The sequence below is a fragment of the Pseudonaja textilis genome, chromosome 2, assembly GCF_049901715.1.
Source record: "Pseudonaja textilis isolate UNSWEBS1 chromosome 2, rPseTex1.2, whole genome shotgun sequence".
NCBI lineage: Eukaryota > Metazoa > Chordata > Lepidosauria > Squamata > Elapidae > Pseudonaja > Pseudonaja textilis.
In genome coordinates, this window is record NC_141991.1 from 191,350,169 (window position 1) to 191,367,827 (window position 17,659).

A 17,659-nucleotide genomic window follows, 5' to 3' on the forward strand; every position below is an offset into this window, starting at 1 on the left:
AACAAAGCTGAATACCATACATGTAAGTACCCGCAAAAACTTAAGAAAACATATATATATGCATTATTACATTGCAATAAAAATGGAAGATAAACAAAAATTTATCCTCTAGCACAAGGATAGAGAAAAGCTCTTTTTATATTAAGAATGTTAAATGAGAATCAGAACCATAATTAATATATAGTAAAAGGGCAAGTATATTTCACTATATATGTAATTTGCACCCCAGATAATTCATTGGATTAAAATAATTTTAACAATGCAGTTGTTGAAAGCTAATGTTCAGATTCAATAATGCAACCTTCTGTGATGGTTGTTTATTAACCTTTATCCCATAAAAACCACAAAAACTTTCATAGCAGAATGCGGGGTGACACTAAGTGTATTCTTTCCTTTCTCATTATTTTGTAAGATCTCTAACTTTAGTTTTAATCTCCATTTCTTCTCCTTATTTTCAATTTTTAAAATCTTCTACAAGATAAAAATATTACCAGTACTTTTAAAAATAAACTGACCACCACATATAGGAATGATTCTAGCCCCTCAGCTACCCAAAACCATTTATGTTACTGTTATGTCCCTGGAACTTGCAAGAGTTCCCTCTCAGGTCCGCTCACGCTGCGGGGGCGTTTGCTGTCCCTCATTGGCTGGCTTTCCCCAGCAGCCGGCTATAAAAGCAGGCTGCGGGGTTCGGTCAGCCGCTGATCGCTGCGAGCCAGTCCCAGGCTTGGTTAGCATGTTCAGTCCTTTATTGACATAATAAAGTATTGTTGCATCCATGCCCTGGTTCAGCCTCTCATTGCTTAACTACAACAGTTACATGTATAGCTCATGGGTGAGTTCTGGTGCTTGACATATACTGGTCAGATTATCTTGATCTAGATACAAGAAAGAAAAATATTTGCATAAAATGTGAATTTAACAGAAATGGGGAAAGGAGTTTCCTGTCATGCCCTTGGTAGAGTCAGACTCTGAGGGAGTGGAGGAACAGTGGACAGGGAGTGGAGGTGTGGCTCCGGAGGTTGTGGAGGAGGCTGAGGAAGGGCAGAGGCTGGCTGGGTAGTCAGAGGAAGAACCAGGCCCATCTCTTCTGCATCCTAGGACATGCAGGGCAACTTGGCTTGTGAGAAAGGAACTGGCAATGATCCTCCTAATTGGTTGCAGCTGGGGGGACGAGTATAAAAGAGAGACGGTTAAAACACAGGTTGCCAGAAGCAAAGTGTGTTTTATTTTGGTCTGAAGTTATCTTGGTTGGTGTCCTTCCAACAGACTGTGCCTTGTTATCTCCTTGAATTTGGTAAATACTTCTCCTGTTCCGTTGTGGAAATTTTGTCTTTGTAGTTTGTTTGGTTTTTTATTTCACCTTTATCTGCTCATTAAATTCGGACTGTATTGCTTTCTTTTGAAGACTATTTTTGAGTACGTTTTATCTCCAACTGGGTATTATTGAACAGTGGGGCCAAGTTGGAGGCATTAAAGGATATTTATTTACATTTTGGATTTTGTTATGTTTGTGTTACACTCTGGGTCATCTCATTTTCGTTAAATGAGCCATGGTGGTATGGTGGTGCATTGATTAGAATGCAGTTTGGCAGGATAATTCTGCCCACAGTCAGGAGTTTGATCCTGACTAGCTCAAGGTTGACTCAGTCTTCCAGCTTCCAAGATCAGTAAAATGAGAACCGAGATTGCTGGGACTGTAAACTGCTGTAAAGCACTATGAAGCAGTATATAAGTCTAAGTGCTATTGCTATTGAAGCCTATTATCCACTGAATATGAATTTATATGTATAGTATTTAACATACATAAATATATGAATGTACATATTTGATATAAAATGTACAGTAGAACCTCCGGTCATGAACGCTTCTGACTATGCCCAAATCAAGTTCCAACCAAAAAATTCACAATTTTTTTTAATCTGGTCACAAACACATACTCAAGTGGCGATCAAAGATGACCCTTAACCCAGAAATTCCTGAAGACAAAACATTAGAAGATGAAGAAATCACCAAAGATATGGAACGAATTATGGTCATGACCAGAGGTTCCGCTGTATATGGAATTTACATAAATTCCATACATTTGTGAAAAAAATCCAGACCGAGACCCCAAACAATAGGCTTTTCTATTATTCAGGGATAAAGTCCAACATAAGATTTTATCCATTGCATCCAAGCTCCACCAAACAGAAGTCCAAACTTTTGAGGTTTTATTACATAAACAATCTTACAGTAGTTTTAGCAGTCTAGAATTGCATACTCCTCTCTTACCTTTGAGGACATGATGTTTTTCACTTCTTCATCAGGAGCATTCTGGATCCCAGCAATATCTGGATTGCTACTGCTTGTTGTCCGACTCTGCAAGAGTCGAGATCCCACTGAAACAGCAGTTGTACGGCCATATGTGTAATAACGAGATTCAGGAAGATTTGTGTTTCCACTTGTACCTGCCAAGAAAAAAACTTTGTGCTGCCTATTGGTATTTTTTAAAAAACATACTATGACATTGCTGGGTCCCAAAAGTGATGATTTTGCACTCAAGGAAATGCTTCATCCTGTCCCTCTAAGCTAATGTATTTCTACTCCAGAGCAAATCCACTATTCCACCACGTTCTACATTTCAGCACAAGGCCTTCTCCTCACAATCAATTGAACATTTTTGCACAAGTAACAGCAACATTACAACAATCAGGTAGAAAGATTAGTCAGATTGAATTTATACAGGGTCCATAAGAGTAAAAATTCTTTCCCTACGTTGAGTTAAAATGTGTGCACCTTGATTTTTTTTTCTAATTTAAAAAGTTATAAACATTTTCAATCTTCTTCTTCAGAGAAAAAACAATCTTGTACGCAAAAAGTTTAAATAAAAAAGTTTGGCAGGACCCTATTTTTTGCATTGCTTCCTTCAGACAACTGTAGACAGGGCTTTGTTTTTCACAGTTCAGATATGCAATCCCATACCTTAGTCAGCAGAGATTATAGAAATGACTGACAATAGTGGCTTTATCTGGCCAAGACTTAGCAAAAATTGTTCTTCCTTAAATTTATTCTAGTCTCAATCAGAGATTAGCAGCACTACATAATCCTATATTCTTGATTGCAACCAAATCCAAGCACTAATTACAGTGAAATCAATGTTTAATTTCTTACACAGGCTTGAAGCAAGGCATGTCTGCAATAGGGGACCAAGAAAACTAAAATGATGGATGCAACCACTCTTTATGGTCAGAAGGAACTGTTTTCACCACTCTTATTTGAAAAAGTCTAGTTAGGTTTAAGGCTTTTATTTTTGACATTGTGAGAACTATTTCCTGCAAGATACAGTACTTAACAAGGAGACTGTCAATTGTAATTCACCCAAAAGGAAATGAATTCTTGGCCAAGAATATAGTCTTTCACAAGTTTGTACTTGTGATATGTTTTCCTCTACCTAAATAGGCACATGACAAGTTAAATAATCTGCAACAATTTGACTTAAATTCCTTGGTTAAAAATTATATCATACATGATATTCATGGTAATATTTTTTTTGCCTGGTCACAACAGGATAATTGGCAAGTTTTTTCTTTTAAATCAAGGATGCCATGCCATATTCTCAATTACTAATCTACTGCAAGCTTGACTGTGGCCTAGAATGTTTGTGGATAAAGCTAAAGGTAGATAGAGATCCCCATTCTCTGACACTCTTTTCTCCTCTTTCTGGTACCCTGTGTCTTTCTAAGCCACAGACCTCACCAGATGGTGTTTTACACAATTTTTCAAATCAGAGTAAGGGCAGCACAAAATATACTTGATAGTGGGAGGCTGGCTAAGCCAGGTGTGCTGAATATCCTATTGTTTTGCTATCGTCATTTTCACTTGAAATGAATCTTACAGTATTTGTTGCAAGACTTATGGAATCCACTGGAACAGAGGTGGTAAACACAAGACCCGTGGGCCAGATCCGGCCCGCAATGTAGTCAGATCCGGCCCGCGGGGCTGTCTTGGAAAATATAAGGGAAAGGTCTACCCAGTGCGAAAAGGAAACATGCCAGTAGTTTGGGGAGTGGCATCAAGCTAGCCACACCTACTCAGTAATCTATATCCACCCAGTTGGCTATAGCCACCCAGTCAGATATGCCCAGTGAATGATGTCAAGCTTCCCATGCCTATCCAGTTGGCCATACTCACCCAGTTGGTCATGCCTCCCCGGCCTCCCCGAGGTCAACCACAGCCCTGATGTGTCCCTCAATGAAATTGAGTTTAACACTCCCGTACTGGAGCTTAAATCTGATAAAATATTCATAAACTCTACCTGTAAACTAGTGTAAATAAGCACCAATTTTCTACCTGTAAGTATAAATAACAAGAGGCTGCAACCATACCTAGTTTGACAAAATCTCTCTGAACTTCAGGAAGACGGAACACGTAGTACACGTATGATGCTAGGAGACAGTTTCGCCCATGTTGGTCCTGGCTCAGATCTTTACTGTTGTGCAGGCTATTCACTATTGCCACCACTGATTCAAAGGCAAATTGGGAGAAGTTTGCTGGAAACAACAAAATAATTTTCCTGGTTGAGTTTATATGTAAACATGACTCATTTTTGTAGACTTTCTAAGAACATTTCTGAATTTCAATTTATTTAATCACAATTTGGCACTGGGAAATGTAAAATGATTTGAGAATAAAATATTCCAGTCCATATTTAATGAATACGTAAAACATTTACACTTCAGAGCCACGTAGTCCTTAAATAAAATAGAAGTAGAAAAAAATACCCATATCATTAAGAATGCCTTAATAGGGCATATTTCTCAATATGGGATGGATGGAAAACAGAACCAAAACTCAATAGGGATAACTCATTCATTAAATTCAAATTCATTCAGACTTAGGGTAGATCTACTGATCAGTCTGTTCCAGTTTGAATCTGCATTCAAACCTTTATTTATGAAATCTGCATGAAACAAAGCAAAATTATATGGTGTGGCAGAGAGAGTCTATCGATCAAGGAAGAAATTTTATAAAGTTTCAATTTCTGATTTCTATGCTTTTTTATATCAATCTTGCTTGATCTGAAGAACACGCTTTAGTATTTTTTTAAACATTCCAAATAACACAAGATTTATGAGTTCTGAAATCAACAGCAATGCTTCATACCTGTCTGGCCAGCTATAAGCATGGGCTGGACAAACAACTGGAACAGTTTATCCAACACCAAGTGTAAAAAGTGCACCAGAGGCTCAAGGCGGGAAGAATTCAAGCAAATCATGCTGAGTTTCAACTCATGTTCCAGACTGGCTTCTGTGATTTTCTCATTCAGCACTCGGATGGGAAAAGTAACTTGGCATTCAAGTGCATGGCACAGGATGAAGAATTTCTCCAGGTGATTGTCCTATAAACACAACCCCCCAAAAGTATGAATGATGCGTAATGCTTATTATAGAGCTTGAATTGCTCCTGTCACATATTTACCACAGTGGAAAAAGGAAACATGTATTTTTTCTATTTTTGCAGTTATAGTTTACATACGATTTGCATCTTTAGAACCAATCCAGGTCTTGCAGAAACCAAATTTTAAAGTCTTCCCAATCTTGATGTAGCTAGTCTAAGAGTTAATGTCTTTTACTTAACAATATTTTAAAAAATCCAAAATTATTATGATCCATCTCACTAAACTTATGTAATTTTTAAAAGGAACTGTAATCTTAGATGCTTTATTTTGAAACCATGAAATAATGTCAACATTTGCAGGCCAATATTTTTTTTTCTCTTTCAAAAATTCTGGCTCTCTAAATCAACTTGCAAGCTTATTTTCATATTCATATATATATATGAAAATAATATATATATAGCATATCAATGAACACTATTAAACCCTGTGAATATTAGTATTTTTCTTTAGCAAAATTAAGAGATACAGAAAGGAATCTTTCAGAGAAAAAATGTCCACAAGAAAAAAAAATCATCTTCAAGTTGAACAAAATTAAAAAAAAATTGTTTTAATTCTTCAATTACACCTGGACCTCCTTTGACATAAGTCTGGCATAGCTAAAATTCACTAACAGTCACTTAGACACTAAAATAAATTATTTTAAAGCTATGAAGCAGCTGCCAAAGAGGGGTATAAATCTTTGCTGACTGTTCAGACCACTTAGGTACCAGTCATACTGGACATTTGCTTCTCTCTATTTTTTTTAATATGAGAATTTAATTAAAAGCTATGAATCCATTTTCACCTAGAAGGCTACTTTGATTGCTCAATTTGGTGTACAATACCCTAACCTAAAAGAATCATGGAATTACACATTTACACAAGATGTATTATCACTCCAGCTCACCTTTTTTGCGGTTTAACTAGATAGACAATGGTTAATCTACTCAGGCTTTCTATATTTGATAACCTCAACTTTGTGAAATCTGAAGTTTTAAAGATAAGTAACTGAAGTTAAAGAATGAATTTGAAAAAGAAAAACAGATTAATTTTTGCATGAATGGAACCCCCTCCCCCCAATTTCTTACCTGGGTATGAACTGATGATATACCTTGCACTTCCATGTTAAACACACCTTTGTGTCCTTCCACCCATTTAATAGGAGGAGACTGTGGAGGAACTTTCTATATGGAAGACAACATTGGTGGTCAAAAGATATGCAATGACAATACAAATGGCAATGCATTCACATTTATGTTTACTTGATGTTGAGAATCTTCTTGCACTGAACACAAAATATTTACAGTTAACATTTAACAGGTGCCACTTCAACTCAAGATCATTTCTAGGCTATTACATTCATACAGTTGTGGCATCTTCCCCAGTATGGCACCCTTTCAAAATATTCTTCTCACAAAATAAGCCAATTTCCATCATTCTTCCTTATTATAATGTGGCTAATGTACCAGCCTAAAGGAACAAGTGAATAATTCAAAAATATCTAACCTGTAACCAAATGAGCCAAATGTTTTGATGTATGTATTTTATTCAAAATAAATACCCAATTCATTGTTGAAATTTAACAATGGCTGTAAATAAAGCTGTTCACATTTCACATTATAGAATCAGATTCTATTCCAAAAATTCTATGTTATTTAAATATTATGAGACAGCAATTCTCAAAATGTATAGTCTGGAGGGCCCCAGGACGGTGGTTGTATTAAAAATAAATACATATTTTCAAATTTCTCCATTTTAATTTCTAATATAGTAAATATTAATAGTTATAACTAGATACTTTTATAATTTTTTTAAAAAATATACACAGATCTTAAGACAAAAATAATTGAGAACAACTATGTATAACGATGTATTTTTGTGTCTTTAAATCACATGTCATTGTATGTTCATCCATTTAAGAAAAGCAAATGTTATAATATTAGGAGAAAAATGTTAATTGTGTCCTTTTCCTTGGGCAAAATGATTCTTGGTGCTTTTCCTCATTACCTCTGCTGAGTGCATTGAATAGTTGGCAGGCAGTTTATCCAGAGCAACAGGGAGGCAATAATGTCCTGTTTGGAGCCGATCAGTTAACAGAATTGGCAGCCACTGAAACAGATGATGAGAGAAAAAGTTATATCATTACTGTATGAACGATTGATAAGGCTTAATTACATGCCAAGAAAATGGATTAGAAATCAACTGGAATCTGTTTCTTTCCACATTCGTTCTTGCAAAGACCTTTACTGTCTATCAGTTTCATTATTGGCATTCAAATATAATTACTGGCATTACTGCTTCCAAACTGCCCCTCTACAAAACTACTGATTTTGTGAATATTCCCTCCCACCCCAAATCACAAAACTTTTCAAGAATCCAGCATAAAGTGTGGAAAAGTTCCCATGGGCCAGTTATATGCTTTTGTATCAGAGTTTTCACTTTCCCTCATCTATTCCTAGCCCAAGTAGCAGAGATATACATCATGCAGATAATAAAGGTATATGATATACTTCCCGTGGATGTTATATATGGTGCAAACTATGAGATATACAGGTAATTTGTGGCAAAATAACTTCAGACAGAATTAAGATTAAATCCCTGCATAAAACCTTAACCTATGCACAAAAGGTGATATTACATATTACATTATGTTTGCTGTGATGTGAAACATCCATGAAACACTACATGCAATATTTTGCTATGTATGTACCTATGCAATACATGTAATACCGAAAAGACATACAATATACAAGAAAGCCCTTAGAGTTTATTTGATAAAGTGAACTATGAAACACTAAAACTTTTGCAATAATATAGTTAATATAGTTAGTGCTTAAGGTGATACAAGGCTCTATGTTGTTTTTTTGTGCACTGACACTTATGAAAAGTGTGCAATATAGACCCATACATCTTAAACAGATGCCTCAAAATGTGCCAAGTTTTACTTTGACAATAGGTAGAGATTACAGATTTGTGCAACACAAGTGACAAACAATAGCTTGCTTCCATTGACAATTACAAATAATTTGCACATTGAGTAGTACAATATAATTTCTGTTTCACGCATGCTTCTTTGACATTTTGTTTTTGTATAGTGGACAGAAGGGTCTCAGCATGTGAAGCACTTCACCAGGTTTGCTTCTGGATTTAAAAGTTACGCAGGATTGGGCCACCTGGAAAGTGTCACCATAAAACCCCAAGGAGTAGGCTAAATTACGGAAAAGGCAATGGAAAACTCTTTCTATACATTTGCCAAGAAAATAATGCACTTTTTAAACTGCTGCCAAGAAAAATTACATGCATGTGTCCATAAACTCACCAGGAATCAAGCTAAACTCAAATGAAATTTTACAGTACTTTCAGTTGCCAAGAAACAATGAAAAATTAATTTTTCCAAGAATTTGCTGATAGGAACCAAAACTGACTTACTGAATAACCCAGGAGTGTTTCTACAGAAGCTCCTTGTTTTGACTGACAGCTGATGTGATAAAATGTGAACAGCAGGTGGTGTTTTTCTGTCAGTTTAGCTGGGAGTTTAATTTTCACTTCTTCATAAAAATCAGGACACCTGTATTTTTAAAACAAATAGATATCTATATCTGTATCTCTGTATTTGTATTGATATGTAAGCAGCAAACATACAGCCTTTTTTTAAAGAACTGCAAGTTTCTTTACCTATTTATTAGTTTTAGTATATAGCATATTATAAGATTTGTGGTAGTATAAATCTGTCACAAAGATCATAAATAATGAAAAGAAATAAGAAGTGTAATAGAATTTATAGATCCAACCCAAGTTGAAGAAAAGGCCAAGAAATTGCTGCTACAAGTCCAGAAGAAAATGAAATCTATATTTATATAGACAAAATATAAAATTGTTTACCAATAAATATAATTAAAATGTGATTTCTTTGATAAGTGTAGACCAAAACCAGCATAGATTTATGTTGCAATAATGGGGAAGCAAAATTTTGTCCTGCCAGATTTAATAGTAATTAACTATTGAATTAATGATTATATTAACATGGAAATAATTTCTACATTTTTAAATCCAATTGATATCACTACATCCAATGTTAAATAGAACTGTGCTTAAGAAAATTCACACTTATATGGGAGACAAAAAGAAAGCATGGTCAATTCCTGATTATACTGAACAAGTACTCATAAGTAACATGAAACACCATGTCTTAACTTTTTACGTTTTTTTTTTAATTCCTTGTTCAGGGTTTTTTTTGTTTCAAGAAAAAAAACGTATAGTAACTATTTTAATTACTGAATATAAACACCTTTAATGAAAATGGTTTAGCTCTTTTTTTCACCCAGCATTTATAACTATTAACTGTTATGCAAATACTGTATATTTCGGCCTAAGGACACAGATGGTAATAATAATGACCTTACTTGTTATGATATGTTACAGGAGTGTAAATCTCTTGTATGAACTCTGGACCTGTAGATTTTCCAAATATGACCTAGACAGCAAAATATAATTCATTAAATGAAGCAAAGTAAAAAGTTACCATGATCTAAGGATATTTTTTGGATGGACAGAATATATAAATTACTTGAAATTGGCAATATTGATTTTATTTCTGATCACACTGAAGTGATGCAGTCATTATTTTAAAATATAAAAATCATAAAATAGATATGTTGTCATTTCTTTAACTGGTGACATGGAAACTCAGATTTTAAATTGGCAGATTGTAAAACAGTCAGTATCCATATTCTTAGAAAGGTATAGGTATGCATACTACTGCTCCATCAAGGGTCCAATTTTTATATACATATTTTATTTTTATAATTTTTATAATGTCCACCAGCCCTGGCTGGACACACTACAAAAGATGACACTGAGATGACCATGATAGATTTGAAGGAGGCAGTGAGAGACAGAGGGGCATGATCCATAAATGATCCAGAATGCTGATCCATAAAGACATGGCTGAATGGCTGATGACACCACAATGTTTCATCAATCCATATTTTGCAGTCCATAGACATCTTCAGGGATTATACAACTGATTATACAACAAATTTTCAACTGTTAGTGGCAAAAAGGTAGTCAACCTGGCTTTAAAATAATTGTGAAGAGCTCCTGGGATATACGTTTGTTTATGGATATACCTATGTAAAACAAAGTTCCAATCAAGTGAAATTGAGCATTTTACTCTATAGCTAGTTGTTAAATGGAAATTATACTCAAAATAATACTTTAGCAAATGAATTATCAGAGTATAGCTAATTTTTATTCTTTGATCATACAGGTAATCCTTGAGATATGACCAGTCACTTCAAAGTTCAAAGTTACCATAGGCTCCCCAATAACTACATAAACCCAAGTTATGGCCACTGCAACATTTCCCCCTCATATCCCCTTCCTCAATCAGGACACCGCAATGTTGGGCCTACTCCACATATGCCTATCACCCATTGCACAATTATAATTCTGGGCACCAGAATGCAATTTGGCCTCTGGAAATCAAGTGTCCGCTTCCAGAATTGCATCATGCAGCCAAGAGAGAAATCTCCAGGGTCCTGTTGCTTGCTAGGCTGAAAAAAAATCTCCTAAGTGAAAGGAGTGCCAACATTCTGGAAAAGTTTGGCTTTATCCAAAGATAATTGGAAGCATTTGTTGCAGACAAGAGCCAATATATGGGAAATTTGTATGGAAAACAGATCTGAATAATTCTGCAGAATCTGAACAGGCAAAAGAACAAAGGACTGTCTTACCGGCATTGCACAAGAAGGATTTTCTCCACACATATATTGAATCTTAATGGTAATGTTTCGTCCTGAAGCCAAGCGGTTTGCAAAATTCAACCGCTGTGGATACACATAAAGAAGATTTCTGGGGGGAGAGAAGCATGATGATGATGATGATGATGATGATGATCACTTTAAGTTTATGCTAGTTTCCCTTTCCTTTTCTTTATCAGCAACACTTTTCCCCCTCCAGAGAAATACTAATTTACATAAATCCTGAAAGTGGATTTCACTATTTTAAGACAAAGAAATGTACCTTTTTCTTTTAGATCATCCCTTTTGGAAAGCCAGAATAAACATTTGTCTCCAAGTAAAAGGATGAAAAAAATAATTTTGTACTGTATTTTGGGTTTTTTTTTCCTGGAATATTAGGCAAGTGAAAGAATACGTTCCTCTCCAAATTATTTATTTTAGAAACAAAACAATCAAAGGCAAAAAAAAAAGGATGTAGAAGAAAGATATTTAGTGGGGGGACCCAAAATTGACAAGATGATGGACAAAGCATCACAATGTAAATCTCATTCTCTTTTGAATGCAAGAGATATACATACATACATGGGTGAGGCTCGGATTGTGACATTGTATTTGCCTTCTTGCCAATTTTGACAAAATCTTGTCCTGTGAATGCTACTGATGCTAAAGAAAATAACGTTCAAACCATGTAACGTATCTGGGAATTAGGGTCAAAAGAGTGCAATTCTGAAGCAATTTTATTTAAAAAATAATGAACCCCTTTCCAGAAAAGAAAAAAAAATCATAAAATATTTCAGAATGTTGCTATGCACGTGATACAGGATATTCTTTGACGTTTGCAATGATATGTTTTAATAAAGTAGTCATCTGGTTGAAACTGGAGATCTGGTGTACATCTGATTTTTAACACCAAAAACTTTTACGCTTATCCTCATGAAAATGTTAAAGTACAGTTCCACCAAATCAAGAGAAAACCAGAGACCTTAGAAGGGCTTCTAACATAAGATGGACCCATTCACTTTGCATTGACATCTCACCCACCTCATCTCTCATTTTACAAAATCATAAAACACCAGGGACCTAAAGATAGACTATTCTTAAGCTAGTATTTATTTAGGTTGGTGGCTGTCTTAAGAATAAATAAAGGATTGGGTGAGTTTAACCAATAAAAGAATACTATTTCTAGAAGGCCATGATTTACAAAGGGGGTGGCACGCCTTTCTATGGGACGTAGGGAAAACCAGTCAAAAATATTTCCATAGACATTTAATTAGAGACGCACTATTAACAATTTGGAGGAAAATAAGGAAAAAACATTATACAAAAGTACCAGTATGGATTTCAACAATGGAGGCAATGATTCACCCAAACAATTTGGAGCTTACTAAAATGATTAAATACAAAGACTTATTAGACCCACAAGGAAATTTGAAACCGAGGCTGGATCTTCAAGAGCAAGGACATAAAATTGATCAATGGGTTTATCTTCAGATTCAAAGCAGATATAAACAAGACAAAAAGAATTTGGAATTAATAACAAACTACAACAGTTAGATAAAATTTTATTAGGATCAAATAAAAAAACATAACAAAATTTTATAACTACTTATTAGAAACAGAACTAGAAGAAGAAATCGTAAAAGGAAATATGATTGCTTGGAGTAAGAATGTAGGGCGCAGCATCACATTAGCGGAATGGGAGAAAGTTTGGGGCAGAAACAATAAGATTACCAAATCGGCAGCATACAAGGAAAATCTTTATAAAATGTTCTATAGATGGCATCTCCCCCTTCGAGGTTAGCGAAGATGCACCCCAACATGAGTCCGCATTGTTGGAAGTGTAGGAAAAAGAAGGAACCTTTTTCCATATGTGGTGGTCCTGTGCAGAAACCCAAAAGTATTGGAAGAAAATCAAAACTTGGTTGGAAGAAATCACCAAAGAGCAGATCGAATACAAACCAGAGTCCTTCCTACTAGGGATTTTTGATAAGCAAATTTCCAAAAAAACTAAATACATAACAATACACATTTTAACAGCGCCAGATTAGCCTTCGCTCAACATTGGAAACAACACCAAATTCCATCAGAAGAAATGATTATTGAAAAATCTCAAGATGCGCAGAAATGGATAAATTGACTTTGGCGCTAAAAAACAAAGACACTTCACTATACTATGAAAGCTGGAATTGTTGGTATAATTGGATTGACCAAAGATAAATAATATATTATAAGGCATAAAAGGAAAGTACCAATACATAACAACGAGGTAGCGATATAAGTTAAAAACAGGTGTGGTTTTATGACACAAGTTAAGGTGATGAAAACAAAAGAAGATCTTGCAAACTGTTAAATAAGAATACTTTTAATCCTGTAACCTCTTTCTTTTCTTAAAATTCTTTCCCTCTCTTCCTCTTCTCTTTTCTTTCTTTTCTTTCTTTCTTTCTTTTGCTTATTTGTGTATGTATTGTGACTGGTTTTAATTGTAAAAATTAATAAACTATATTTAAAAGAAAAAAGAATAAATATGTTTATTCAACCATACTTGATAAATGGGAAACATTTTCTAATACAGTTAGGTATACAGGTTCTCACACAGTTGCCAACACACCATAATTCTCATGACTTCCTTCTTATATCATTACAGTATGTCAGAAATGGTGAATCAGCTGAAAGTGCTGCAATAAACAAACAGGTCACTGATGAATGTTTTATTTCTTATAATGTGAATTATGTTAAGTAGAATATGATTAAAAATGGTCAGGTTTGATTTAAATTCAATACAGATTTTTTTTTCTAGAGGTACAACAAATACAAGAATAAGAGACAAAGTCTGTTCTTGTCGCATACCAGGAAATATTTCTTGAGTGGACTGATATTTAATGTATTTTTGAAGGTACAATCTTTATCTTACTTTTAAAAAATGAAATTGTAAAGCAATTTGTTTGAATAGAGAAAAAGTAGCACTACAGAATTAATTCTTCACCATTCCTCATTGTAATCCCTTTCCAAAAACATTCTGTGCTATTGAATGCTTTCCTTTTGCTGTGAAGCAGAGAGAGCTAAAAATAGGGCAATTCTTCCATTTGAAGAGATCAAGCACAACATTGCTTATAGTTTTAATTCTGAAGGCAGACCATTTCTTGAATAATTTCCACATTTGAAACAGTATTATTGAAATATATGCATACACAAGGACTCTCTAGAAAATAGTGTGCATGTACAGATCAGTAGTCCTGGTTCTCTAAGTAGCAGCACTGTTTGCAGCAACATGTATAAACTCTATCTACCATACAACACTTCAGATGCATTTCTATTGAGGAACCTACCTTTGTCATTCACACAACATAGGCCTCAAAACAGTTAAAATGGACAGCAAACCCCACAGTTCCCCATTTCCTTGCTCTTCTTTTAAAACCAAGCTTATTTCTTAACCTGATTCAGAGAGAGGTTTGTGTGAATTTCTACCTGTTTAAACTTGCATCAAACCATGCAGGTAGTTTTTGATGCAAAAGATATTGAACATAATTATCCGTATTTCACTAACTACAGTAAACAAAGGCTTGACTTTCTCTTTGTTATATGTAATACATACATACAGAGAGAGAGAGAGAGAGAGAGATACTATTGTTAGGAAATGAGTTTAAGCCTATTCAAGTCTCTATTGCTAGAGAATTTCTAAATAATAATAATTTCTGAATAATTTCCTAAACTAAAAAAAAAGGTTGACTGGTATAACCCCGATATTGCTGGTTCTTCCATTTCTTCCTGCTCTGCTAACTTTCATTGCATGATGTAGTGAAGAATATAGCTACCGAAGACTCCCTGTATGTTTTTTCTACTAGGAAAAATAAATGGCTTAGGATTAATTAAAAAAGGTGGTCTCTTCAGTCTAGAATCTTGCTTTTTATTTTCCACTGAATTTCAGCAGGAAACAGAAAGAGGAAGGACCAGAAGTGACTTGGCACAGGCCCAAATCATGCCAGAGCTACTGAGAGTACAGCCATTTCCAGAGTTGGTAAGAGGAACATAGACTGGGTCCTAATTTACCATTTTTGCCATTTTCTATTATCTTCTTGTGGTCCAACCAAGCCTTGACTACAATGACTTACTGGTCAGAGCTGGATTCAGTAGAATCAGTGAATTTAAGAAAAATACAAATCTGTAGAAGTACTTGTACGGAATGGTGTTTTTTTTTTTAATGAGAGTGATCCAATCAGGGCTAAAAATATTCAGAGATCGTTCTGTGTAATTCTGGGGGGAAATAGAGGAATAGGAAGTCCTGGGAAGCAATATGGCTAATTGGCTGCTGCTCTGAATAAAAGAACTAAAGAACTTCAACTTGCAAACATTGCTTAAATTGTAAGTTGAAAACCTAGAAAACCAAACATGTAAAAGCAGCAGAAACAAGGATGTGAAAAAGCATTATACTTTTATTTGAACTGATTAAAAGGGACACACTTTTTTGAACATTTGAAAAATAAACAAAAACTTTTGCGGCAAGAACTAAACTTCAATATGATAGTATTCCATAATAATCAGACCATCATTTACAATTCTCTTTCTTCCATTACTTAGATGCAGCTACCCAGAAAAGAACCTCTCATAATAATACAATTAGTAGGGTAACTTAGGGAACCAATAAAAACCTAGAAGGGTTTTTTCTTCCTTGTCCAGTTCCTGTTATGTATATATTTGTTTCTGTATTTATTTTAACATGTACAGTGTAGGAGACTCCAATTATGTAGCTCTAGCAACCTAGAAACATTCTTACACAATAAAATTTAGACTAACTATTAAACACACCATCATAAAAAACTCTAACTTAGGAGAACTCTGAATGGTAAAATAGAAACTGTCATAGGAAGGCCAGCCTCAGTTCCAGTGGCAAGCTGTTCCACGGTCTAGTTCCTTTCATGGATAAAATAGAATTAGCTACTGATGTCAAAAGCATCATGAAGGAAAAGCTGCAGAAAATGTACAAAATAATTTACCTTGGGAGACAGAAACAACAGCGGCTAGAGAACTATTGTCTCTAGCAGCTGTTGTTTCTATCTTCCAAGGTAAATACAGACAAAACATGTTTTCAATCATCTTATTTATTCATGAAAATCCAAATAACAAAACTATTTCCATCTGTTTTGATTTACACTCGACTTTCCTAATTCAGCAAGATAGATAAAATATCTTACCTATATACAGTATGGGGCACATAGACTTCTCGTACTGGAAACTCCAAAATCTCTTTATGAATACGATTGCGATTTTCAGTGAATGGCTTTACTTGTAACAGTTCTGGACTGAGACAACAATTGAGACTTTCTGAAGCAGGGGAGATCTCCAATTTAAGCAAACCTTAGGAAAATTAATAAAAAGAAAGTGACGTGGTACATTAAAAGTACGAAAGCCATAAGAAAATCCCTAATCTGACAAGCCTGATTCACATATGGTCTAGAATTTATAAATCTAAGTTGGCTGACAGAACAAAAGCTTGTTATTTTACCCTCCACAGAATATCTAGCATGCATTAAAATTCATACGAGCACAAGTATATGAGAACAGGTTTATCCCTTCCAACTAAGCGGTAGATAACAGAAAAATATCAGGCTAATGATGGCCAGGATCTGATCATCTGTAATAGAATGGCAGGGTTTAGTTTAAGAGAAGCCCCTTGGGGAAGGCAAAACTCCATATGGAAATTCTCCATTAAGAAGGTTGAACATCCTCACTACTACAAGACAAATATATTTGGATATCTTTAAAAAAGATTGGATAAATCCACAAATAACAAGTCATTGAACACTCAGTGCTACCTCTAGGATGGAGGCAGTATGTGTCTAAATACTAGTTGTGGGACAATAAGGAGGGGGGTTGCATCTTCAGCATCTATTTACAGTATAAGCATCCCCCAAACATCCGTTTGGCTACACAGAGAAAGAAAATGCAGAACTAATATTGGTTTTGGCTGATATAGTACTTTATTATATAGTTTATTTAGTAGTTTATTATGGTCTTAAATCAGAGTGTCAAACAAAAATACAAACCACATAAACCAAACTTAAAACATTGTAATGTACTTCACTTCAATCATTTTAAAAATCCCATAGTCCAGCAAGTTCCTTTTGCTAAAAAGCAAAATTACATGACTAAATATACAGAAAATATTTAATATAAAATTATTCAATGGCCTGGTATGTGTTTTTATTATCATCATTAAGGACTGAATTAAACTTGACTTAAAATCAAAATGAACAGAACAGAATAAGCAGGGACCTTGGAAGGGACCTTAGAGGTCTTCTAGTCCAAACCCCTGCTCAGGCAGGAAACGTTATACCATTTCAGACAAATGGTTGTTCAATCTTTTCTTAAAAACTTCCAGTGTTGGAGCATCCACAACTTCTGGAGGCAAGTTGTTCCACTGATTAATTGTTCTGTCAGGAAATTTCCCCTTGGTTCTAAGTTGCTTCTCTTCTTGATTAGTGTCCACCCATCGATTCTTGTC

At 34.8% G+C, this 17,659-nt stretch overlaps 1 protein-coding gene across 2 annotated transcripts in view; it reads right to left on the bottom strand.

The window, feature by feature from the left end:
• Positions 1-17,659, bottom strand: part of DOCK8 (dedicator of cytokinesis 8) — an 82,066-nt gene that overhangs the window by 35,540 nt on the left and 28,867 nt on the right. For both annotated transcript variants that reach the window (XM_026703768.2, XM_026703767.2), the window contains exons 14-22: positions 16,350-16,512; positions 11,155-11,272; positions 9,823-9,893; positions 8,849-8,987; positions 7,427-7,528; positions 6,508-6,603; positions 5,146-5,380; positions 4,368-4,532; positions 2,275-2,450 (exon numbers count right to left, since the gene is read on the bottom strand). In XM_026703768.2, coding sequence (XP_026559553.2) covers positions 2,275-2,450; positions 4,368-4,532; positions 5,146-5,380; positions 6,508-6,603; positions 7,427-7,528; positions 8,849-8,987; positions 9,823-9,893; positions 11,155-11,272; positions 16,350-16,512 — 1,265 coding nt within the window. The remainder of the gene's footprint in view (positions 1-2,274; positions 2,451-4,367; positions 4,533-5,145; positions 5,381-6,507; positions 6,604-7,426; positions 7,529-8,848; positions 8,988-9,822; positions 9,894-11,154; positions 11,273-16,349; positions 16,513-17,659) is intronic.